At 31.3% G+C, this 24,708-nt stretch overlaps 5 protein-coding genes across 11 annotated transcripts; 4 read left to right on the top strand and 1 right to left on the bottom strand.

Moving 5' to 3' along the window:
* Positions 1 to 2,186: 2,186 nt before the first annotated feature.
* Positions 2,187 to 4,844, top strand: LOC124491965 (uncharacterized). The gene is made up of 5 exons (XM_047054703.2): positions 2,187 to 3,154; positions 3,250 to 3,269; positions 3,321 to 3,385; positions 3,443 to 3,468; positions 3,542 to 4,844. The coding sequence occupies exons 1-5, from the start codon at positions 2,926 to 2,928 to the stop codon at positions 4,510 to 4,512; spliced, it is 1,311 nt and encodes a 436-aa protein (XP_046910659.2). The 5' UTR covers positions 2,187 to 2,925; the 3' UTR covers positions 4,513 to 4,844.
* Positions 4,845 to 6,854: 2,010 nt separating this feature from the next.
* On the top strand, positions 6,855 to 9,595 carry LOC124491529 (uncharacterized). The gene is made up of 5 exons (XM_075735122.1): positions 6,855 to 7,456; positions 7,655 to 7,729; positions 7,803 to 7,980; positions 8,085 to 8,165; positions 8,239 to 9,595. Exons 2-5 carry the CDS (start codon positions 7,724 to 7,726, stop codon positions 9,099 to 9,101), a joined length of 1,128 nt encoding a protein of 375 aa, XP_075591237.1. The 5' UTR covers positions 6,855 to 7,456; positions 7,655 to 7,723; the 3' UTR covers positions 9,102 to 9,595.
* A 1,026-nt stretch (positions 9,596 to 10,621) lies between these two features.
* Usp10 (ubiquitin specific protease 10) lies at positions 10,622 to 18,577 on the bottom strand. 2 transcript variants are annotated; one of them, XM_047054765.2, is made up of 11 exons: positions 17,826 to 18,577; positions 17,475 to 17,572; positions 17,284 to 17,404; positions 15,600 to 15,752; positions 14,628 to 15,527; positions 13,149 to 14,558; positions 12,977 to 13,086; positions 12,450 to 12,900; positions 12,253 to 12,381; positions 11,883 to 12,177; positions 10,622 to 11,793 (listed from the first exon to the last, which is right to left on the bottom strand). In XM_047054765.2, the coding sequence occupies exons 4-11, from the start codon at positions 15,681 to 15,683 to the stop codon at positions 11,357 to 11,359; spliced, it is 3,816 nt and encodes a 1,271-aa protein (XP_046910721.2). In that variant the 5' UTR covers positions 15,684 to 15,752; positions 17,284 to 17,404; positions 17,475 to 17,572; positions 17,826 to 18,577; the 3' UTR covers positions 10,622 to 11,356. The 2 variants fall into 2 exon arrangements, with proteins under 2 accessions (XP_046910721.2, XP_075589235.1); XM_075733120.1 differs by lacking the exons at positions 17,284 to 17,404; positions 17,475 to 17,572; positions 17,826 to 18,577 and adding an exon at positions 15,835 to 16,203.
* Positions 18,578 to 18,971: 394 nt separating this feature from the next.
* On the top strand, positions 18,972 to 21,888 carry LOC124491507 (S-adenosylmethionine synthase). 2 transcript variants are annotated; one of them, XM_047054160.2, is made up of 5 exons: positions 18,972 to 19,422; positions 20,062 to 20,211; positions 20,273 to 20,473; positions 20,577 to 21,369; positions 21,448 to 21,888. In XM_047054160.2, exons 2-5 carry the CDS (start codon positions 20,073 to 20,075, stop codon positions 21,614 to 21,616), a joined length of 1,302 nt encoding a protein of 433 aa, XP_046910116.1. In that variant the 5' UTR covers positions 18,972 to 19,422; positions 20,062 to 20,072; the 3' UTR covers positions 21,617 to 21,888. The 2 variants fall into 2 exon arrangements, with proteins under 2 accessions (XP_046910116.1, XP_046910117.1); XM_047054161.2 differs by having other exon boundaries at positions 18,972 to 19,283.
* Positions 21,889 to 22,060: 172 nt separating this feature from the next.
* Positions 22,061 to 24,629, top strand: LOC124491508 (protein RER1). 5 transcript variants are annotated; one of them, XM_047054163.2, is made up of 8 exons: positions 22,061 to 22,404; positions 22,485 to 22,535; positions 22,598 to 22,651; positions 22,712 to 22,811; positions 22,888 to 22,966; positions 23,034 to 23,169; positions 23,265 to 23,350; positions 23,992 to 24,629. In XM_047054163.2, exons 1-8 carry the CDS (start codon positions 22,336 to 22,338, stop codon positions 24,110 to 24,112), a joined length of 696 nt encoding a protein of 231 aa, XP_046910119.2. In that variant the 5' UTR covers positions 22,061 to 22,335; the 3' UTR covers positions 24,113 to 24,629. The 5 variants fall into 5 exon arrangements, 3 of the variants coding, with proteins under 3 accessions (XP_046910119.2, XP_046910120.2, XP_046910118.2); XR_006958959.2 differs by having other exon boundaries at positions 22,062 to 22,404; positions 23,265 to 23,405; positions 23,989 to 24,629; XR_006958960.2 differs by having other exon boundaries at positions 22,062 to 22,404; positions 23,265 to 23,405; positions 23,992 to 24,179.
* The last annotated feature ends 79 nt before the right edge of the window (positions 24,630 to 24,708 follow it).

The raw sequence follows: 24,708 nt of genomic DNA on the forward strand, positions 1-24,708 counted from the left end.
AAATCTGACACATTTGTCAGTTGTTTGATGCTGACAATGATAAAATCTGACTTTCATATAGCCTACGGTTAGTAAGAGAAAAAAAAATTCCTACGCTATTAGCCTGCGTGATCAGCTTCGGTTCTGTCAACCCTACAGGACCATGCGCTGTGACCAGCCTGGGTTGCCATGCTTGTTGCTAGGTCCCGTCAAAAGGTCAGCATGGTCACATGGTGACATTTTCTTGGCTCATGAACAATTTGAGCAATGATAATTTAGAGGTTTACACTGCCTCTTATTTTATACATAACATATGTATTTATTATATTATTATAAAAAATACCAGCGCCATATATAATAGCTGGTCGAATTATTGATTTGTGGTGACGTGGTGATATATTTATAAATCAGAATTCGTTTCTTAATTTAATTAATTTCAAAATTGAAATATTTCTATTTTTCATCATTAATTCCAACTATCAACATTGATTTGATGTTTTTTTTGTTAGATTTGTTTTTTTTTTGTTTACTTGTCAACAAACACAATCATGAAACGATCAAACTCGGAAAATCAATTGCCAACTTTTTCTCAAAGTTATCAGCGACAAAGATTTTTAAATAAACTTCAAAAAAGAAATGAAAAAATGATAGATTTTGTAAATAAAGTTTTAAATTTCAACGATCCTCAAGTCACTGAATCACGAGTCTCTGAATCACATTCTTTTATTGAAAATTCAGCTGAAATTAACAATGTTGATAAACCAGGAATTATATTCGATAATAAAAATGCCCTACAAAATTATGCATCTGATAGCAAAAGCGAAGAAAATAATGGTGATATCATGCAAGAACAGGCAAAAAATGAAGAAATTGAAATTGATAGTCCAGATGAAGATGAACAGTGCCAGTGCCAACATTCTTGTTGCGCCAACTTAAAAAAACAAATTAAAAAATTAACAGATAAATTGGAAAGAATTGAGTCCTCGTTTGAAAATGAAATGAAAAAAATCCGTCGATAATAGATTATGCCGTAAAAAACGGTTTGACAATTGGAGCCAATTATCAATCCAAAAAAAAAGTAAGTCTTATATATACATTATGTGAGCGTACTTATATTTGATTTTGAATTTTTTTTTTACAAAACAGAATTGCCAAAACAACATCCACATTAACCCAAAATCTATCCATCCAATTCTTATGAATTAAAAGCGTTTCATTCTACGTTTAATTAGCTTTAAAATGATAAAACAGTATTTATGTTATTAAATAAATATAATTTTTGTGGAAATCAAAATATTTATAATATTATAATACTACTACAATTGAATGACCTGAACAAACAAACAGATTGATTGAAATTTACCATCATTGACCAACATTTTTTTTAGATGAAGAAATTCGAATATTAAAAAACAAAAAATAAATAAATATAAAAAAAATCCGTGGAAAACAAATCAATTTTCACTATCACTGTCATGAATTTTTTTTTCTTCAAACTCCAAAAACAAGTTTTTTTTTTGCTACAAGTGGATCATCAACATCATCCACAGTTCACACACACACACACACACACACACAGGAAGTCCAAGTCGTTCGTCGATAAAAATTGTTTTCGATTGTTTCATCATCATCATCATCATTAAATAATGATGAAAAATAAATTTTTTTTTTTCGTTTCAAAGAAAAATTTATCGCAACCGAATCGATTACACTTGTTTTTGTTGTTTCATTTCATTTCATCGTCATTATCTCGTGAATGCATGGATAGATTGATTGATTGAAAAAAAAACGATGCACAAATCAAAGGTCGGACTGATCTGAACTTGAATCCGATATTTATTTTTTTTTTGTTAATTTTGATTTTTGTTTTTTTTTCGTTGTAATCTTAGTGGATTGATCAGTAGTTGATTTCTACCTGGTTTTTCTGTCTCTCTTTCTCTCCACACACACACACACAAATGATTTTGATCTCCATATAATGCTAATGGTGTAGGTGAAAGTGTGTGTGTATGTGTGTGAAAAAAAGACAGGATATGAAGAAAAAAAAATTGAAATTTTTTTCCAATCGATGAACTAACAGACTTTTTTCCGCCTGTAGTTCTCATCGAAAAAAAAACAATCATTATTGTCGAAAGAGAAAGTAAAATGGAAAACTTGTCCATGTTGTTGTTGTTGTTGTTGTTGTTGTTGAATCAATCAATCGATGAGAGAAATATGGATGTGTTGTTGTGTCTCTCTAGTATTGTCAACTTTAATTTCATATAATTCTCACATTGATTTAAAGGAAACTTTGTATTGTAGTTGAAGAAAAAAAAAATTTAGTGATGATGAAAAATATAGGCCACGTTGTCATCACGATGTTGATGATAGACACACAAACGCGTGTACGGTAAACATGAAAAGTTCATAAATTTTTTTTTTTCACCTTATACAGGTGAGAGACACTATTTTTTTTCTGGTCCATCGTACATCATATTTATACATTCTCAATTCTTTACACACGCATACACACACACACACCATTATGAGTTATTGCTCTTTATTTATCATTTTGAAACATTGAATTGAATATCTGAACGGGGGATGAAATTATTATTATTTTTTTTCCAACATGCTCACATTTTTCTCACTAATAATACTGATCTCAATAAATCGGTATATATATGAAATAAATTCATAAATTAGAAATTCAAACATTCATTTTTTTTCCACGGTCGAGATCATCATTTCAACATCCAACAAGATCATGTATTGATCATCATCATCATCATCATGTTTTGATTTAAAAAAAAATTCACTTCGTCCATATAAAGCTTGATCGTTTTTAAGTTTTTCGTGATCTTTTGGATTTCCTGTTTGTGTGTGTGTGTGTGTTCATTTTTTTTTTGCTGTTTGCCCGTGCATTTTTTTTCAATTTTTTTTTGTTCTTGGATTAATTAATCGAATATGTTTTCGATTGATAAATCATTAATTTTGTTCGGCGTGTTGACCGTCGGTCAATTTGTACGTGCTCAATATGGTGGAGGTGGCGGTGGTTATGGTGGTGATTCTGGTGGTGGTGGTGGTGGTGGTGGAAGTGGTTATAGTAGCGGAGGAAATTATGGTGGAGGTATGGGATATGGTTCATACAAACCAGAGCCGCCAAAACAAATGCGACTCAATTTGGGCATTGCAGGTTTGTTGAATGAAAATTTTTCCATTGTATCTGAATTGCTAAAATGAAAAATTTATTAAATTTTATTGAATAAAAAAAAACAAAACGGAAAACAGTTCCTCCAATCATTCTCAAGGTAAATCAAGAAGAATCATAAATCAACACTTTTTAAATTTTAATTCATCAGATGCCACGTATGGAATTTCCACAAATGTCCATCCGAGCCAATTTTATGAAACAACCGTATGCAAAGTAAGTGATTTATTCTTTCTTGAAACGTGAATGATTCATAATTCTTCATTTGTACAGACCATTAGAAGTTAATATGCCTCCGCGTGAGTATTTCTCAACATGATATGGTAGTATATATCATCTAATTTATGATGAAATTTCAATCAAAAAATTCAGCACCACAAATTCAATTTGGTGATGATAAAACTTACGGTACCGGTGGATATAGTAAAAGCTCAGGATCAAGTTACAGCGGCGGAAGTGCTCCAATGACATATTCTGAACCAGCAGGAGGATACAGCGGCGGAAGTGCTCCAATGACATATTCTGAACCATCAGGAGGATACAGCGGTGGTGATGCACCAGCTCAAATGGGTGGATATAGTGGTGGATCTCCTCCCGCCCCGCCACCAGCTCCAATGGGTGGTTATAACGGTGGACCACCACCAGCTCCTGCTCCAATGGGTGGATATAATGGTGGACCACCACCAGCTCCAATGGGTGGATATAACGGTGGACCACCACCAGCTTCTGCTCCAATGGGTGGATATAATGGTGGACCACCACCAGCTCCAATGGGTGGATATAACGGTGGACCACCACCAGCTCCAATGGGCGGATATAGCGGTGGACCACCACCAGCTCCAATGGGAGGATATAGCGGTGGATCTCCTCCAGCCCAAGCCCCTGCACCAGCTCCCATGTACGGCGGAAATCCAATGAGCTATGGTGGCCTGTCGCCTTATGGTCCAATGTATGGAACAATGTCAAATGTTGGAATTGAGAAAACGATTACTGTAGGCACTGATCCCAGTCTAGGAAACCAATATGGAGCTCAATATGGAGCTAGTCACACTTCCCGCTATACTCTTCCAGTGCTCGAAGCGAAAGGTTCGGGAGCGAATGCGATGCCAAGCATGACCATGGCTACAGCATCATCAAACACACCACCAATGATGCCAATGTTGCCACCAATGCCTATGCCCGTACCGATGGTTCCACCACACATGATTGTACCACCACCACCAATGGCAATGTTTATGCCACCACCATTTCCGTTGCAAAATGGTCAGCCATTTCCATTCAGTCCATACATGCCACCGATGAATCCTCAACAACAACAACAACAACAACAGTCCAAAAATTAGACATGGACTATGAACATGGAAAAAACCAAATCTTCAGATTCAAAGAAAAAAAAATTCAAAAACTGAAAAGCTGGTCTTTTCAGAATGGAACATAACCATTTTTATTTTCATTTTTTTTTTGTTGATTGGAAAAAACTCTTTTCCATAATCTTTACCTACATGATCATGATGATTATGATGTTTGATTGTATCATATATAGTGAGATTTGTTTCTCGAATGAATGAATTCATTTTCTTCCTGTAATGTATAAAAAAAAACAAAATGAAAACACAAATTCAATTATTTATTTATATTTTAGTAGTTAAACATTAAAAAAAAAATTCAAAATTGACTTGTATCATTCGGTACTCTGTATGTGTGTGTGTGTGCGTTGTTTATTAGAAGAAGAAAAAAAATTTTCAACTTTTGGATGGCCATTCATAGGCAGATAAAAAAAACGATGCGGAAGACAACAGGTTAACAATGCAACAAGTATGTTTATCATCATCGTCATCATCATCATAAAATTGTTATAAATTCATCAATGATAGACAAAATAAAATCAATAAATTGTTTGTTGTTTTTTCTATTGCCGTATTTGAATTTATTTCAAAAATTTCCATTCGATTTTGAATCATAAATCATCATCAAATTAATCCTTTAAAAGGTTAAATTGACACATTTATTCAAAGGTCATGTCTGTCTATGTGTGTTGTGTGTGTGTGTGTGCGTGTTTATGAGATTTAGATCAAGTGATTTTAATGGTTGAATGGATCAAATCAACATAAATACCTTTTGAAAGATTTTCAGATGACAATTGATTATGATTACTGGCTGCAAAAAAAATCAATTTTATTATTATTTACTATTAACCGACTTCCTAGATAATAATTATGATTTTCAAATTGTTCAATTGAAATTTCAATTGATAATAATGTTGATGTTCATTCATTAGAAACACACACATGCACACACACACATTGACAAAAAATTTGATTTAAAATAATTTTTTTTCATAATTTGAAACTTACATTTGACCAATTCAATTTGTTGACGATGATGATGATGATTTGATCGCTGTGTTCACACACACAATGAAACGTTAAATTCGAAATATTTTTTTTTTTGGATTCACTCAGATCCACCACCATCACCGTCCGACCAATTGAACAAACAAACTGGTAGCGCTTACATTTACTGATAACCTGATTTTCCAGATTTTCTTTTCCATTAATTAACAAATTTTTAAACCATCATCATCAAGTAACCATGTTTCTACTCTTTAATCGATAGTGTTTCGCCAATAAAAAAAAAACTAGGAAAAAGAGTCGGTAGAGTTTGTTGCATCATCATTATCATCCTCATTGGATGAATGAAAAAAACCAGGTAGCATTTTATTTAGAAAAACAACAACAACAACAATCTAAATCGGAAAAAGGGATTTCTTCCATTTTTTGCAATGGCTGATCAATTTATAATAAAAATAGATTTATCATAATGAATGATGATTTTCAAGTAATGATGCGATGTCTTTGAACGATTTAAATTCAATTCGTTCATCAGAATCATGTCAACAAGTGCAAATATTTTTGAGTAGAAAAAAAATCGATCGTTCAAACCAAATTCATGAGGAAAAAAAAACACACAAAACTATTATCAAATCGGATCAACGGAAAAAAGTAAGGAAAAAAAAATACTTAAATCGTGAGATTACCGATGGTGATGGAAAAAATTGTTGTCATTTTTTTTCTTCATTTTTTAAACTTTGGAATTAAATCGGAAACATCATCACCTTTGTGAATACAGGAAATATTGTCCGATTATGATGATCGTGTTCGTGTTTTGAACATTACACAGACAGGTAAACATTGATTAATGATTTTAGAGAAAAAAAATGGCCATAATCATGAATCGATTCCAAAATTGATGATGATGATCGTGGGAAATTTTTTTTTCTTTTAATTAGAGCAATCATCATTATCCGATCATTTTTTTTGGGTGGGTGGGTGGATATTAATAATCGATTATTTTTTTTCGTATTTATCAATTAGAAATGGTTTAATCAGATTAAGTAAATTAAAAATATAAAAAGAAGGAAAAGGATCATTTCAAAGATTTTATCCACAATGGAAGGAAATGAAACCAAAAACAAAAACATCTTCAGGACTAATCAATGATGATGATGAGTTCCTGTTTTTCTTTTTCTTTTTTTGAAACTAAAAAAACGAATTATTTCAGTCTACAAGTGTCAGTGAAAGCGAGCAAGCCAGAGAGAGAGAGAGAGAGAGAGAGAGAGAGAGGGAAAGTTGTTGATGATGATTACAACTTTAGTTGTTTTTTTTCCTTTCATCGATTTTTGATCATTCGACCAAATATAACCTGTCCAAATATAATTGATATTTACTTCATTAAAATGATGGTTCGGTGTTCTAGAAATAGAAATTCTCTCCGTCGGTGATCAACATCAATTGTGAAGGCAAATATGTTGTTGTTGTTGTTGTTTTTTTTTCACCAAACAAAATTTGAGACAAATTTCTCTTTTTCATCATTTTTTTTTTTGGTTCATGGCTCTAGTGTTTCTTTAGGTGGTGGTAGCACCAGATAGATCAGTGTGTTTGAGAGAATCTAGAAAGAAAAAGAATGTGAGAGAGACGACTGTTGTTATCTATGAACCATCTATGAATATTTCATCATCATTCGGTGAGAGTATTTAGGACAATTTAACTAAAAACAAATCGTCTTAGTCGTCGTCGTCGTCGTTGTTTGAATGTTATTTTGGGTAAAAATGAAAAATACGATCTAATTGGAACTAGCTGCTACTATTGAAATTGAAAATTGTCGTCGTTTCTTCTTCTCCAACAGCACTCATCAGGTTGTTTTTTCGTTTTCTATTAGAAAAAAAAGATGTTGATCATTTAAAATGAGATGATTTGATTTGATTCGTTTGGTTTGTCATCATCATTGGTATATATCTCTTCACCATTTTTTTTTTGGATTATAGTGTGAAATAATCTGTTCGTTTGATGACTATAAAAATTTCTTTCATTTCTTCAAGCATTAAGATTTTAAATTTGGTGTTGATTTCACACGTAAATTCACATTTGGCGTGTGAGGATTTTTCTTTTCTTTTTTTTCAAAAAAAAACTTAATCTAAATTTTAAGCATCATTTTTGATTGTCATCATCAACAACAACAATTGAATAAACCGGGTATTCTTTTCTTTCGAAGAAAATGGCTGTAAGTATTCATTTTTCGTAGAAAAAAATTTCATTTTTTTTTGTTCATTTTCATTTTTTTTGTCTGAATATAGCTATCGAAAAATAATAATAATTTATCATTATGGCCACAATTGATAATGATGATGGCTACAATCGTTTTTGTTTGCCTATTATCATCACCATCAACAACAGTATTTGCTCGAAGCTATTATCCACCAAAATATGAAGATAATCGACAAAGCCGAATTAAATTGAATTTAGGTCTTCATGGTTAGTACGATGATGATCATGATTATTCTTATTTTTATCTTCATCATAAAATTTTGTTTGTATCTTATTTTTTTTTGTCCACCACTAAAAATTCCAATATTTAGTGCCACCAATAATTGTTAAACTTCCACGAATGGAAATGCCACAATTGGTCATTGGAGCGAATTTGATTAAAAATCCAAAAGGTATGATCCCATTATCCTTTTTTTTGCATGATCGAAATAATAATCTAATCAAATCTATCAATTCAAATTGAAGCTAAACCATTGGTTTTGAATATGCCACCACCACCAAGTATATCATTCGGTGATAGTAAATACGACGGAGGTGCATATGGCCATGCTGGATACAGCGGTGGTTATCAGTATGCAGCATCCGGTTCAGCACAAACAGAAAATGTCAAAACATCGCCATCCAATAATAATGAATATGGTATGGATTTGAAAGCCTATAGCAGTGATCAATATCAGAATATGATGCATCCATCGGCTGGTGCATCTGTGTCCGTTCCACCGCCCCCACCACCACCAGTTCCTGTTCCGATGGTTTCACAATATTCACATGCACCACATTATTCACATCAACATCATCATGCAATGATGCCACCACCACCACCGCCACCATCACCATCAATGCATTTTCAACATGAACATCCTGATCTTGAACCAAAACCAATGCCACCAATGATGCCACCACATATGTTACCACCACCACCACCACCGATGGCTAGCCCAATTCAATCATATCCAATTCAACAACCACCATACTATGGAACAATAGAACATTTGATGCCACATTATCCTGTCGAACGAATGAGTCTTTCTTCATTGAAAGCTGAAGCTGAACCAGGAATGATGATGGCAATGTCAACGAATCAACAGCATCATCGAATATTGCCACCACCACCATCAGCATATAAATCACCATTTCAATTGTTAAAAAGCTCTGGTGATGATTTTAAATTTCGTTTGAAACCAAATGCCGAAATTTTCGATAGTGCACAAATGTATTCAGCCATCAATGATGATCAACAAGATAGTGATACAATCAATGAAGATTATAGTAAAGATTATAATGCTGCACCAAAAATTTCGATGCCAAAATATCAGCAAAGAAATTAGATTATTATTATTATTTTTTTTCAATCAACAAGTGTGTGAGCCATTTTACACAACCACCAACTCCATGCTCCTGTGTGGTGAGCAAGAAGGTGCCAATTTATATATAAATGATACACAAATCCAATTCGAAAAAAATATCAAACCAATCTCTTTAGTCAGATACCAAAGAATTAGTGGTAGAAAAAAGTGTGTGTAGGTAAAAAAAAAAATTTGTTTGACACAAAAAAAAATTCATCTTTTTTTCCACAGAATCTCATTTCACATACAAATTCCTTATACACTTGACAATTGACACACAATTATGTTATGCCCATTACGATAAACACACACACACACACACACACACACACACACACACACACAAACAAACAATTTTTTTTATAAATTTTGTATTACAGGTCAATTTTCAATAGGAAAATTTGCCTTTTTTCTTCTACTTCTTTGAATTATGAACATGATTTTATTGAATAAATAAACGAAATGTGACAACAACGATCCCGATGTCGATATCGATTTCCATCTATTGAGTAATGGTCATAAATTGGGAATTATCCGTCTGGATAATAAATATACAACACATTTCGGAGTGATGACCCAAACTTGTCTGTAACTTGTTTTTTACACTGCCACGAAAAAGAAATACGAAAATAAATTTTTTTTTTTTTCATGAAAAAAAAACCAAAGCATCATGATGATTGATGATTGATTTTAAAAAGATAAAAATAATAATAATAATTGACTTTATTGGCTGATTTTATTTATTTCAAAATTTGATTTCTGTCTGTCTGTTTCTGTGTGTGTGTGTATGATGGTCATGTTTTGTCATGTGATCTGTTGGTTTTTCAATTGAAAAAACAAAATGAAGAAAAATAGACAACCCTAAAGTCACTCAGTTAAAACAATTCAATTATCAATCAATTCAAATTGAAATGACTAGCGACAATATGAGTACGAGGGGTGTAGGTGAAAGAAATTGTGTGACAATGACCAAAAAGAAAAAAAAAATTTTTAATTGTAAAAATTTAGATTTAAAATTTTTTTCCCCAAGTATTTGTCTCATTTGTTTGGGACTGTGGAAAATATTTTTTTTTTTGTTTTTGTTTTTGTTTTTGGAAGAACAAACATTCAGTCTGTATATATATTGTTGTGTGTTTGTGTGTGTGAATGACAAAAAAAAAAAAAAAAAAATTTTCAGTATAATCAATAATAATTCAGGTAATTTTTATATATGTAAATAAACATGTGATAATTATATATATTTATAAATGAAAAACAAAAGAAAATTGTGTTTCTGTGTGTGTGTGTGTGGATGTGAATTTTTATTTTTCATTTTAAAGGGTTAAAAAAATTTTGCACTTTAAATCAAACACACAAATCACACGCAAAAACACAAGAAATTTTTTTTTTTTTTTTGATTATGTGGGAAAAAATCTGAATCTGGTCATCAGTTTTTTTTTGAAATGGTGAATCCAAGAGTAAGAGAAAGAGAGAGAGAGAGGCAAGAAGAAGAAGAGCGAAAACATTTGAAATATTTTTTAACATCCATAAATGTTCAAAATGTTATTATGATTCATTAGTATTTTCGTAAATTAATAGAACAAATAAAAGTCAATCAATCAATCAATCTATATATGATGATAATGATGGTGGGCGTATGGTGGATTTTTTTTTTAAATCTTGTGTGTATGTGTGTGTGACTTGAAATATATAGCTATATATTTGAATGATAAATTGAAATTGATCATAACAAAAGCTATGCGAGCGCAATGGTGACAATGATGAAGATGGCGAAGATAATTTTCAAAAAACAAATATCTTTTTTTTTGAAAAAAAAAATGATAAATTTAACAATGGGACAATGTGTGTGTGTGTATGTCTGTGTGTATATGTTGGTGATGATTGTTGATGTTAAGAAAAGAAACGAAAACGATTCTTGGCTGCAAATATGACAAAGTGTACAAATGTGGATTTAGGTGTTTTGTTTGTTTGTTTGTTTGTTTAAACATCGGTAGATGGTAAATATCTGAACAAAAAAATTGTATACAATACACATTTATAGCTTTTTTTTAGATTTATCACGGTCATTATTTGTATGCATGTGTGTTGTATTGTGTTTCTGACAAAAAGTGATTATCACGTTCGAAAAATCATTAATGATAATAAGAAAAAAAAGTGTTTGAAAATATCAGAACAAAAAAACCTGCACCTGATAAAATGATGATGATCAATTTTTTGTTTCATTGTTGGTTGTTTGATCAATATTGTTGACGAGAAATGGAACTAAACTTGTTATTGGCCAACATTAAATCTTGGTGCTTACTACTTTGTTGATCATTGTTATGATGATGATGATGATGATGATGTTGATGATGATTATGATTATGAACAAATTCATTGCCTGTATGGCTATTAATTGATCGTTTTGATCCAGAATTGTTTGGTTGTACGCTATTATTATTATTATTGGCCGACGATGATGATGATGAATTATTGCTATGTAGAGTATCATAACGTCGATAAAAAAGTAGATAAGGCACCAAGTTGCCTTCACGTTCCGTTCCGGTGAGTACTTTTGATAGTGAGATCACTTTTATATTTGAATCATCACAACGGAGCCATTGATTTAGACCAAGATGATATACATCAGTAATATAATGACCGTTTATCACTTCGGTACCGTTGTGATAGACAACTGAACAAAAAAATGTATGTGAAATTATAGAAATCACAAAAATGTTTAAATTGAATCACACATAATCAATCAGTCACTAAAAAACATACCTGCCAACAGTTTATATCGTCGACAACGATGATCAATTTTTCCAGTCACGCATTCACGTGGAATTTCAAAATTTTCATGAAAATCAATCGTTTTTAGCAATTTTTTGCTGGCACCCGTTTCAATTTCATAATCGAATAATTTTAAATGTAGTATCAATATGGGTGGAAGATTCTCCAAAAACATTTGACTACTAGCATCGACAATTTGTTTGGTTTTCGAACATGTATAACCATGAATGGTTTCAGATTTTGTTTGCCAACGAATGGCATCATCCAAAGTTTTGATAGATGATGGCTAATTAAATGGATGACAAGCAAAGCAAACAAGATTAGAATTCAAAAGTTTTTTTGTTGTAAGGAAAATTTTTACTTTAATATCAAGTTGAAGAGTGAAAAATGGCTGTCTATTACCACAAGAATCTTTGTCTTTGTTTACAGTTCGGATATCCAAAGTTGATCCACCAAATATTTCAGTAATTGATGTTGAAAATATTTTAGCCTAATTTTCAAACAGAAATAGATAGATTATCAATATTTTGAAATGGTCATTGAAAAAAAGTCACGAACCGATCGAGTGGGTAAAGATCTATGTTTTGTAGTGCCAACTTCATGCCAAATATCATTGGATGAATCCTGTACACCGTCATCATCATCAACATCATGACAAAGACCAAGTTGATCATCGAGCTCAAAATCGAATGATGTCGATTTATTACTCAAACCAAATCCATTGGTTTTATCTACACTGGATATTTTATCATTTGTTTCTTCTAATAATTTTGATAAATGTATCATCTCTTCATTCAAACCATTAAGAACTGAAGATAGAAATTCTTCAGCATCTTCTTGGTGGCCACGTTGAGCATCATTTTTGATCATACCACAATGTTTTAATGTATCATAAATGAATGTAGGTTCGAATGGATCAGTATTGAGCAATTCTTCAAGATATGAATTGCCCACATTTTTCATCTGACGTTTATAATCGGTTGGCAAAAATTTAACAAAATAACGGGCACTATATTGAAAGTGAAAAAAAAACAATTAAAACATTGATTTTAAATTTGAATACAATCAAAATAAAAACTATTTACAAATTGTCGATGATTGGTGTCGATGTAGATTGACGAAATAGGCCAGGCGTTTCGGAAATTTCACGCATTAAATTATAGAATGGAGGACAAGCTAACAATGCTTGCATAGTCTATCGATAAATAAGATACCAATCAATCATTTGTAATCAAAATCAAATCAAATTGGACTTACAGCATTTACATAGCACCAATTTCCTCGATTAATCAATCCACGTGGCATGATAGTTGGAAGCGAATGTTTTAAATGAATATTATCGCGTAATCTTTTGGCTAGTTTGAAAGCAATTGGATCATTTTTTATAGGTATGACGGTCATATTTTTCAAATTATTATCATCATGATGAACATTTGATGATCGTCCTGAACGTCGATTACTTGAATGGTGATTTTTAATAATCACATTTAATTCGGGAAAATCGCCATTTGGTTGTAAACTCGGTGATTTTAATTCTGATGAGACTGTAACCACAAACGAATTGGTTGTAGAAATGTCTTGGATTACGTTGACTTTGGATTCTTCTCCATCATTATTGTTTGAATTCGCCATTTGATTTTCAACATTATTCAGGCCAGTTGTGATACTTGTAGGGAAAAGTCTGGAAGCCCATGTAGTAGGTTTATTAGAAGACGGATCAGATTGTTTGTTATTAGTAAATTGTTCAGCGGCTGCATCATCGGTTATTGATTCTAATTCAGTATTTGCTGCTACAGTATTGTTATTTTGGATCACGGCGGGAGTTTCGATTTGATCAGAATCTTTTGTAATTGTTGTATTGTCATCATCTTTGCCAGATGAATCGGAGATATTCAAACAAAGTTTAAGATAATCTGAAGCCTGGTTAACATCAGTAGTTTCCGGTGATGATTTTTCGGAAACATTTTGATTCGTTTTGATAACTTCATCTTGAATGGTTGACTGGGAAGGCACATTTTGATCTATCATAGAGTTTTTGTCATCCGATGTAGACATGGGGCGATTTTTTTGCAGCTGAAGATCGGAAGGAGATGACTCATTAGGTTCATGGTTATTTGATGATGATGATGATGATGATACACGTGTTTGAGCATCAAAAACCGTAGTCTCCTGACCCGAAGTATTATTTTGATATGGTGTTGTCGAAGTCGATGATATTGATGATGTAGATATCGACGAAGAAGAAATGGTGGTAGTAACCATAGCTGCGGATGGGATCGATGAAGACGATGAAGCCGGTAATTGAGGTGGTTGATTAGTTGATGTTAGTGGTATATTCATCGATGATGATGTATTGATGAGGTGAGCAACGGGAGGAATCGGTGATATATGCGTCTGTGGTGGTTGAATCGATTGATATTGTAAAAAGCTTTCAGATGTAACATAATAAAACGGTTGATGAGGAAAATGATGCGGAAAAGATAAGGCATGTGGCTGAAAGGCATAAGGATTGGCATAAGAACTTAGGTGATGAGCAGGCATGGCCACAGTTGCCGTTGAACCACCGTTAGAAACCAATATCTGATCACTGATATTGCCTCCACTTTGATCACCTGTGACTGATGCATTCTTGAGACGTTGATTGACATCAATTATTTGTCGAGTTGCCTAAATATGAACAAGTGAATTTTGTTTATTAAACAATAAAATAGGAATGAGAATTAGACAAAAACTTACATCAGAATACTGAGGAGACATGTAAATGTTTGAAGAGTTACGTATATCACAGATAGGTGAACTATTGACATTAGAAGGATTCTTTGAATTTTTATTATTCGATGATGAATGTACGCCAATATTTTGCATTGTCGGCATTCGTTGATGTTGTTGATTGACTGAGGCGGCGGCCGCTGCGGTTGGATGGACTGGTTGTTGTGATGCACCGAGCGGTAAAGTATGGATTGCATATGGATGATTTGGTGGTGGCGGTGGATGTGGATAATAGGCTGGATGTGCTGCTCCAAATATATATGGATGTGGTGGATGTCCATGTGGTGCAGCAGCGCCAGCTGATTGGGCTATATTTGTAACCAAAACGGTTGAATTTGGTGGTTGTTGTTCATGATGATGATGATGATGATGATGTTGATTTGATGCTGATGTTGTGACCGCTGTTTTTGTAGGCGTTGTTGTTGTTGTGTCCCATTCATTATTATGATTTTGATGATGATGATGATGATTAATAAAACGGGGATGTTGTTGCTGATGATGATGAAAATGGTTATTATTTTGATGATGATTATTATGATGATGATTATGAGAACTTTCAAATGAATGATTATTCTGATGTAAATGCTGTTGTTGTTGTTGTTGTTGATGATGATGATGATGATAATGATTGGTTTTGTTTGATGTTGCTATTGTTGTTGTTGTTGTTGATGTAGAATTTTGGCTAGACGATAATGGTGTATGTAATAGTGTAGCTGGTTGTGGTTGTGGTGGTGTAGACTGAATATCACCACCATTCATATGAAATGATGATGATGATAATTTTGAATGTTCATTTGGACTATTAAAATTATTATTATTATTACTGATAATTTGTCCAAGACGATGAGTGTTGTAATTTAAAAGAAACTACATTTATTTCAAATAAAAAGAATTAAAATTTGTTTGAAAATAATAATCAGCAAAAAAAAAACGACAAACCTCAATGCCAGAAGATTCATATTTGATTACATCCAAGGCTTGAGCTTCTTCATTACTTATACCAGTGGAATCGAAAAATTCCATGATTCTGTTTTTTGTTTGTTTTATTTTGCAGTTTTTTTCTCTTTTGTAATTGTTGTTTCTATGTAGAATCTTTTGAAGATAAAAAAAAATTGGAAATTAAATTTTTTTTTTTGAGAGAGAAAGATGATTTCATCAATAACACAACACATACACAAATGGGAAATAATTTAATTCAGATCATTTGAATAATACACTCATACAAAAAACTTTTTCAAAACTGTTGCTGCTAATTATTTCAAAAACTGATGAACTTTTTCTTCTCTTTTCCTATTTTGCCATATATAACTCTTATATTTTTTTTTCTTCTTGCTCATTTGTTGATTGAGGAAAGTAAAAAATAAAAATAAAATTAAAACTATCGATGATTATGATGACGACGGTGTGCTACGACGACGACGACGACGATCATCAATTGCATACACACAGACATACACAAGATACTTTGCCATAGTTGTCGTCGTCGTCGTCGGCTAACTAAAAAAATCGGCGTGGATCATCATCATCACCATCATCGACGAGTGATATTTCCATTCACAATTCATGTAATGTTGGAGTTTGCGCTCTTTGTGTTTTTTTTTTTTTTTTGGTTAACAAGAAAAAAGAAAAAATCTTTTAGCTGGAATCTCTTTGTATATTTTAGTATGTTATAAATGTGCACAAATTTTTCTCAACTTGATGATGATAATAATGATCATCATCATCATGATAATGTATGGTGATGGTAAAAAAAAAATCAAAGCTCTTTGTATATAAATGATGGCCATATATACCTACACACACACACATATGCAACATGCTGATATTATTTTATCGAGAACAGAAAAAAAATGGGCAAAGAGAAAAATAGATGGGGAGGAAAAGAGGGAAACATTCAACAAACACATCCAGATACACCGATAACAAATAGTTTGTGAATGCAACGTGTCAACGTTACAAAATTTTAAAAAATTAAAAAAAAATCAATCGATTCAATGGTAATTTCAATTTAAAGAAAGTGAAAAAAAAATTCTGTTTTGTATAACCGAAAATGATTTCTATTTTACTTGGTATTTTTACTTTGATCTATTTTTTTCCACATAGTTCACACTCATGGTGTTATTTTATGGATAAACGAAAGAGATGATGATATAGGAGGCTAACCAGCACCAGATATATATAAACACACACACACTCCACATTCACATACAAAAAGTCGACAGTAATCGAATATGAATCAGCAGAAAATTTTAATCAAACGTTATTATATTTGCATTAGTGGTGTGCGATATATTTGCCTTAAAACTTTGTCAAAGTTATAGCAAATGGATATGTGTGATCATCATCATCATCATTCATTTATTCATCCATCTGCTATATTTAAATTGAATCGACTAAAATAAATTAATCAATTGATTGATTGATAAATAAAGGTGAATAAAGACACAACCACACACACACAGATCGATACAAATGATATTTTGAAGAAAAAAAAGAAGTGGCTAATTTTTCAAGTTGATTAACCGTAATCAGCCTTGATATACTAGTGGTTATTATTCATCAGTTTCACACATTATAAGGATAAAAAAACTATTTTTTTCCATTACTAAATGACATGACATACCTTTTTATTTTTTGCTGGATGAAGCCAAAAAAAAAACGAATTCCAATGTTAAACACACAAAACGGTTATTCAATTGAATAACATTTCAAAATGTTTTGATGAATTATTCTGATAATATATACTAAAGACAAACGAAAATCAATGTTAGAATTTTAATATTTATATTAATAATCGCCATTATGGAAACTTACTTGTGTAATTTATAAATTGAAATCGATATGAAACAAGACAACAATCTCACATGATATAAATTCATCAATCTGGTGTTTTGTTATTGTTGATTGGTGATCTGTGAAATCGAAAAAAAAATGATTACTCAATTGAACAACAACCATGAACAAATAATAATAATCAATTTAAATTGACAAACATACAGAAACTTTTTTCGTCTCACACTATATACTACTTATATTTATTTTTTCATAATTAAATTGTCTAACAAGGAAACAAAATGCAACGAAAACAAAATTTCATCCATTTATCCAATCAATCGATCCATGCAAACAAACAAACAAAAAGAAAAGAAAACATAATAATTTTACCTTAGATGAATTTGTTGTTGTTGTTATCGTTGTGTTGAAATCGAACATATAACAAAAACGTAGGATATGATGATGATGATAATTTGTGTGTATGATTGCTAGGTTCAAGTATTTTTTTTACCTTCAAATAAATTTGAATTTGATGACTAATTCTTTCGACGACAACAACAACAACAATATAATGACAACGAATATGAAATAAAACACATCAACTGCACAAACAAACAAAAAATTACATATATCACACAACAATAAAACAAAATTGAACAAAATCGAATTGTGTCGATCAATGTGTTTATTATATTTTTTTTAAAGATAGAACGAAAAAGTTTCTCAAATATAATGATGATGATGATGATGGACAGTTCGATCACCAATCGAAAAAAAAATCAAAACAAAATCACATAATCAAAACAACACCGATATGTGTAGCAGCAGCAGCAGATGATGATGATGAATATTTACCAAAAAAAAAAGAAAATTCTAAATTAGCCAAAATGAAATTCGAATTCACACTATGATGGACTGAATTATAAATATTTTGCTTGGACTTATGATGATGATTATGAAAAAAAAAATTAGAATTATCGATGATAATTATAAAAATGTTGAGGATTGTTGTTGTTGTTGTTTTCTTGAGTAAAATTATCATGAAATTATAAAGAAAAAAAAAATTTTCGACCAACAAAACCGAAACGAACAAATCAGCTTAAAACACACATATACACACACAATTGTGCACAAACAGCAGTAAATGGCTCGCAAGCATAAAACAGAGTATGTCCTGTTCATAGAAGATAGTACAAAAAAAACACAGTGTATATTTTGTAATTGCAAACTCATTTCATCATCACGACGATTGACTGCAGCAGTATACTACACTACACAATGATAGTGAAAGTTTTATACACACACGGGGGAAAGGAAGCTGCCTACACCGCTGCTAGCATTTTTACCAATACATACGCATGCTCTTAATACATGTTTTTGTTGAATAACTGGCGCCATCTTTTATACAAACAAAAAAATAAACAACAACAAAATATTACATTGTATTTGATTAGGACTTTTAATCTTTTTTTCAATTTAAAGTTTGTTCGGTAAAAATAAACAAAAAAAAAAAAAAATCGGAAATTGAAAAAAAATTTAGATATTCCAATATTGGAAATCTGAAATTTTTTTTTCATCGTATCTCTATTTGGATTCATTTTTAATGAAGTTATAATAGCCGGAATATATGCTGCCACCATCATCATCATCATTATTCTTGTATTTATATAGAATCCATGTATCCAAAAAAGAAAAAAAAATTAGTTCAATGTCTGTCGGTTTTATATAGAAAAAAAATCACCAATACACCAATTCCTTCATCATCATCAGCTGGTGTATAATCATTTTGTATTGTTGTTTATATATTCTTCATCAACGCACACACACACACACTTATTCTTGATTCTTGTAAATTCTTTTGGCTATTTAAACATTTATATATATTATATCAATCAATCAGTCACCCTATAACAAACAAAAAAAACAAATCCATTTTTTTTTCGGTATAAAATTTTTTTATTATGCTCGGACATCAACCTTGTGAAAAGTGAGATTTGTTTTTTGTTTTTGTTTTGTTTAAATTTTCAATTTGTGCAATAATAAATATACACAATTCTTCTGTTCACGGTTTATAAAAAAAATCAATTCGACATTGCAAAACATTTTTTTTTTATTAAATTTATATAGGAGGATTTCATCATCATCATCATTCAAACCAGAAAGGAAATTTCTTTTCCTTTCTCTCTCACACACGCACATACACATCTTCATTTCTCACTCGCATGCATGTTCTGTCTGTTATATATATAGAATGATGATGATTCTTCATAGAGTGTACATGAATTAAGCTTGAGCACGTGCTTCATTTGTGTGTGTGTGTGTTTGTGTTTGTGTGTTTATTTGCGGTTTTTTTTTGTCTTCCAATGCAATAATAAACACACTCAGTTTGTGTTTCAACAACACAACATAACAAACAAAAAAACCGAATAAAAAGATAAACAACAAGAAAACATATAATCAAATCAAATTATTTTAATAATATTCGAACGAAAAAATCATTTTCATTCATTTAAAATCAGTCAATTCAAATTTATAAACGTCAAACCGAATTATATTTTCTTTATCTTTCTCTTTCTCTCTGGTGAATCATTCCATTTTTTTTTGTCTCATCATTATTTATCTTCAGGAAAAACAAAAATGTCTAGCATGCAAGAAGATTCAATCTATTTAAATGGTGATTCATCTCCTGACCAGATTAATGGTAATGGTGATGGTCATGATCCACATGAAGATTCATTTTTATTTGCATCAGAATCTGTTGGTGAAGGACATCCAGGTATTTGTCATTTTTTTCTGATTTTATTTAATAAATTAAATGTTTTTATTTTTTTTTGTAGACAAGATGTGTGATCAGATTAGTGATGCCATTCTTGATGCATATTTAACAGTGGATCCAAATGCCAAAGTTGCTGCTGAAGTGGCCACCAAATCAAATTTGATATGCGTATTCGGTGAAATAACATCATCGGCAACTATCAACATTGAAGATGTTGTTCGTAATACTGTCAAACGAATTGGTTATGATTCAATTGATAAAGGTTATTTAATTTGATAACTGAGTTGATGATAATTTGTTCTCTTTTGTGTGTGTGTGTCTGTATCACTAATCACTAATCCTTTTTTTTTGTATCATCATTTTAGGTTTTGATTATCGTACTTGTGAAATCAAAATGGCTTTAGAAAATCAAAGTCCAGAGATTGCTTCGGGTGTTCACGTAAATCGTCGTGAAGAAGAATTAGGTGCCGGTGATCAAGGACTCATGTTTGGCTATGCTACCGATGAAACAGAAGAATTTATGCCTTTAACGGTAGTATTGTCACATAATTTGAATAAAAAAATTGCTGAACTTCGTCGTAATGATGTTTTTCCATGGGCTCGAGCCGATAGCAAGACTCAGGTTACATGTGAATATCGTTTTCACAATGGATCAGCTGTACCAATTCGTGTTCATACGGTTGTTGTTTCGATTCAACATTCTGAATCAATTACATTGATTGAACTTCGTAAAGAAATCCTGGAAAAAGTTATCAAAGTGGTGATTCCTTCGAATTATTTGGACGATGAAACTATTTATCATATTAATCCATGTGGAAATTTTATTATTGGTGGGCCAGCTTCCGATGCTGGTCTTACTGGTCGTAAGATCATTGTCGATACCTATGGTGGTTGGGGTGGCCATGGTGGTGGTGCATTTTCTGGCAAAGATCCAACCAAAGTTGATCGATCAGCTGCTTATGCTGCTCGTTGGGTAGCTAAATCACTAGTACATGCCGGTCTTTGTCGAAGATGTTTGGTACAGGTGTCATACGCAATTGGCATTGCACAACCATTGTCAATAACGGTATTTTCATTCGGTACATCTCGTTTGACACAAAAACAATTGGTACAAGTTGTCAATGAAAATTTTGACCTACGACCTGGCATCATTATCAGGTAACTGATTCAAAACATACATTCAATTCGGATTTATTAACCTAATTATCACATTTTTTTGTGTTTATATCTCTATAGAGATCTTAAATTGAATAGACCAATCTATGAACAGACATCTTGTTATGGACATTTTGGCCGTAAAGAATTTCCATGGGAATGTCCAAAACAGCTCAACCTAAAATCAGTGAAATCATCATTGAATGGTAATTATCCAACAAATGGAAATGGCAATTATAATCATCACTGATATCTAATGATGATGATTAATGTTTACGAGAAAAACGAAAATGAAATTTTTCAGCATATATTTAGGTCATCTTTGAATATTTTATTTCAAACAAAACAAAACAAAACAAAAAAAACATGCACTCAATTATATTTACTAAACACATAAATGCAAAATGCACGTTTCAATTTAGACATATTAAACAAAATGAATGAAATTTGATGGGCATTTTTTTTCTCCTTCTTTCAATTCAATATATATTAACAATAAATAAATATTGCATTCGATTCATATATATTTTATGATGATCAATGATTGATTTGTAAAAAAAATTAGAAAGAATCGTTTATCAATTGATTTGAAAAAAAAAATTAAAAGAATTTCATGTCAACTATTTCATAGTCACTGTGTAAATAGTTGACATGATGATTGGTTTGCTTCATATGATATCAACATCCAAGCGGTATACGCGTCAACGTTACGTGTGTTAAGAGAGAATTTTCTTTTCTTCTTTTTTTTACATTAAATTTCTTTTTTTAGAACCATTAAGTCTGGTCCAAATTCTATCGATTTTTTTTCTCTTCTTTCTTTGGCTTTTCATGAGTTTGGGTTGAACTTTTCCAAATTATTATTATCTAAATGTTATGAAACATTCAACTTGATAATAATATTTGTCATCCATTTGTCGAATTCATTGTTGTTGTTGTTGTTGTTGTGAATATACGAAACAAAAAAAAATCATGAATGACTTTGACGATCCATCAACGAATTCTGGTTCATCGTCCAAATTTTTCGTTACATTAAGCCGGGTATTATCATCATCATGTTTTCTATCGCCTTTTTTTTGTTTCTAATCATTTTTGTTTTCTTTCTTGATATTTAAATACAGAAATATCAAGCATTACTTGATTATTCTACGCCTCATGTTGCATATCGATGGGTTAGTAGTCCATTTTTTTTGTTGTTGTTGTACTAACCAGAATATTCTCATTGTTTTTATAGGTATTTACAGCAATCCTATTGTTAATTTTCATGTGTCGTGTGATTATTTATCAAGTATGTGGAATTTTTTTTGTTGTTGTTGATTATAAAAAAGTGACCATTTTTAAATTACAGGGATTCTATATAGTTACATATGCATTGGGCATATATTATCTCAACATGTTAATAGCCTTTTTAACTCCAAAAATTGATCCTGCTATTTATGATTTCGAAGGTAATCTTTCATATTGTTGTTGTTTGATGAATGAAACAGATTCTATTCATGTTTTTTTTTCTCATTTGATCAATAGATGAAGGACCATCGTTGCCCACATCGGCTAATGAAGAATTTCGGCCATTCATTCGACGTTTGCCTGAATTTAAATTCTGGTATTTAGTTTTTTTTCTAGTTAATTATAATTTATGAAATTGTAATATATTTTTGTATCACACACAGGTATTCATCGACAATAGCAACATTAATTTCATTGATCTGTACGTTCTTTGAATTTTGCAACATACCAGTATTTTGGCCTATATTGTTGCTCTATTTTATCATATTGTTCTGCATAACAATGAAACGACAAATCAGAGTATGGATAAAAAAGTTTTTCTCTCTCTTTCTGATTTTAGTTTATTGATTAATTCAATGATGTGTTTATTTTTTTCCATTCATATATTCTTATAGCATATGATTAAATATCGTTATTTGCCTTGGACTCGTGGTAAAACTCGTTATACGGGCAAAGAAGATACCGGAAAAGTTTATATAAAGTGAGCGACATTGAATGAAAAAAAAATATGTTTTGTGTAACCTTGATGTATGATGGTGAGATTTAATGATTCTTATTATTATTATTATTATTGATGATGATGATGATGATGATGATGAAAAATGGTTCGAGAATAACTACTACCTACCTACCTATCAACCTTTCTGCTACAACTGTTTCATAAGAAAAAAAAAATTGGAATATTTTCCTGGTTGAATAATATTCCTTATCCGGTTTACTTTCAAAAACTTCGCTTGTACACATAAACAGACACAATTAATCAAAGTGATCGAAAAATCAAATGAAACTCGAAAAAGAAAATGTACATTATCTGTCCATATATGTATTTGTTCATTCAATATCCAATTGTTTTAGTGAATAGATTTAATCTATATCTAACCATTGTAGTTTTTTTTTAAATAAAAATATTATGTTTCCATTAAACAAAACAAAACAAAACAAAAAAAAGGAGTTAGCGTAATTGGCAAAAAAAAATCAAAAATTTTCCACCCACTATATACCATATTACGATTGTTACATTTTACAACTGAACTAATTTTTTTTTCTGTTTTCATTCAATTTCTTCTTCTTCTTTTTTTTCTCATTTTGTCAATATTGACATTGATCAATCTATCACAGTAGCAATTCATCATCCACTGCACCATTGATCAACGCGGCAATTCCACCGGCTGTCTTTCAACCAATTTCAAACAACAACAACAACAGCAGCAACAGCAACATCAAAATAATTCCAACCGATTAAACAATGTGAAAAGGTGACCATAATGACCATCAATTTATTCATTCAAGGCAACAAAATTATCACAATCATCATCAACATAAGCAATTTAAATATGAAGAATAAATATAAAAACGATCCAAACCGGATGAGATTATATTTAAATTCAAATTATTAATTCTTCAGCCCCCCTCAAAAAAAATCAACATCAAACATCAAACATAATTTATAATAACTATAACTATTGTAAATTTGAATCCAATTCTTCTTTGTTTTTTAATGCGAAAAAAAAATTCTAAACTTCCACCACCACCACCACCACCACCACCATCCATCGCACACACACACACACACACACACACACACAAGAACACTTTTTTTTCCTACCCATTAATTTTCTTAAAAATTTCGGCTTTTTTCACACACACACACACACACACAAATTCATCAATATATAGTTGATTATCATAGAAAATCTTTTTCATTTTTAAATTTATTTTTTATTTTTTATTTGTGATTAAAATTTATCTTCATCTTGTCATTTGAATTTTTCGTTACACATCGTGTGTTAATATGTATGATGATGATGTTGATGATAATTAGCGCTTTAGGCTTGTTTG

This window comes from Dermatophagoides farinae, chromosome 1 (assembly GCF_024713945.1).
Source record: "Dermatophagoides farinae isolate YC_2012a chromosome 1, ASM2471394v1, whole genome shotgun sequence".
NCBI classification, from domain to species: domain Eukaryota; kingdom Metazoa; phylum Arthropoda; class Arachnida; order Sarcoptiformes; family Pyroglyphidae; genus Dermatophagoides; species Dermatophagoides farinae.

What these genes read in the sequence shown, in the direction of transcription:
- LOC124491529 (XM_075735122.1), top strand. An exon ending in ATTGAATTTAGGTCTTCATG is followed by an intron (nt 7,981 to 8,084) that starts GTTAGTACGATG and finishes TCCAATATTTAG; the next exon opens with TGCCACCAATAATTGTTAAA. An exon ending in TTTGATTAAAAATCCAAAAG is followed by an intron (nt 8,166 to 8,238) that starts GTATGATCCCAT and finishes TTCAAATTGAAG; the next exon opens with CTAAACCATTGGTTTTGAAT.
- Usp10 (XM_047054765.2), bottom strand. Translation starts at nt 15,683, where the DNA reads ATGGAATTTTTCGATTCCACTGGTATAAGTAATGAAGAAGCTCAAGCC. An exon ending in ATGAATCTTCTGGCATTGAG is followed by an intron (nt 15,528 to 15,599) that starts GTTTGTCGTTTT and finishes AAATAAATGTAG; the next exon opens with TTTCTTTTAAATTACAACAC. An exon ending in GATCTTTACCCACTCGATCG is followed by an intron (nt 12,382 to 12,449) that starts GTTCGTGACTTT and finishes TTTGAAAATTAG; the next exon opens with GCTAAAATATTTTCAACATC.
- LOC124491508 (XM_047054162.2), top strand. Translation starts at nt 22,336, where the DNA reads ATGAATGACTTTGACGATCCATCAACGAATTCTGGTTCATCGTCCAAA. An exon ending in CTCATGTTGCATATCGATGG is followed by an intron (nt 22,536 to 22,597) that starts GTTAGTAGTCCA and finishes TTGTTTTTATAG; the next exon opens with GTATTTACAGCAATCCTATT. An exon ending in CAATGAAACGACAAATCAGA is followed by an intron (nt 23,170 to 23,264) that starts GTATGGATAAAA and finishes ATATTCTTATAG; the next exon opens with CATATGATTAAATATCGTTA.
- LOC124491507 (XM_047054160.2), top strand. Translation starts at nt 20,073, where the DNA reads ATGTCTAGCATGCAAGAAGATTCAATCTATTTAAATGGTGATTCATCT. An exon ending in TGTTGGTGAAGGACATCCAG is followed by an intron (nt 20,212 to 20,272) that starts GTATTTGTCATT and finishes TTTTTTTTGTAG; the next exon opens with ACAAGATGTGTGATCAGATT. An exon ending in TTATGATTCAATTGATAAAG is followed by an intron (nt 20,474 to 20,576) that starts GTTATTTAATTT and finishes TCATCATTTTAG; the next exon opens with GTTTTGATTATCGTACTTGT.
- LOC124491965 (XM_047054703.2), top strand. Translation starts at nt 2,926, where the DNA reads ATGTTTTCGATTGATAAATCATTAATTTTGTTCGGCGTGTTGACCGTC. An exon ending in ATGAAACAACCGTATGCAAA is followed by an intron (nt 3,386 to 3,442) that starts GTAAGTGATTTA and finishes TCATTTGTACAG; the next exon opens with ACCATTAGAAGTTAATATGC. An exon ending in AGAAGTTAATATGCCTCCGC is followed by an intron (nt 3,469 to 3,541) that starts GTGAGTATTTCT and finishes CAAAAAATTCAG; the next exon opens with CACCACAAATTCAATTTGGT.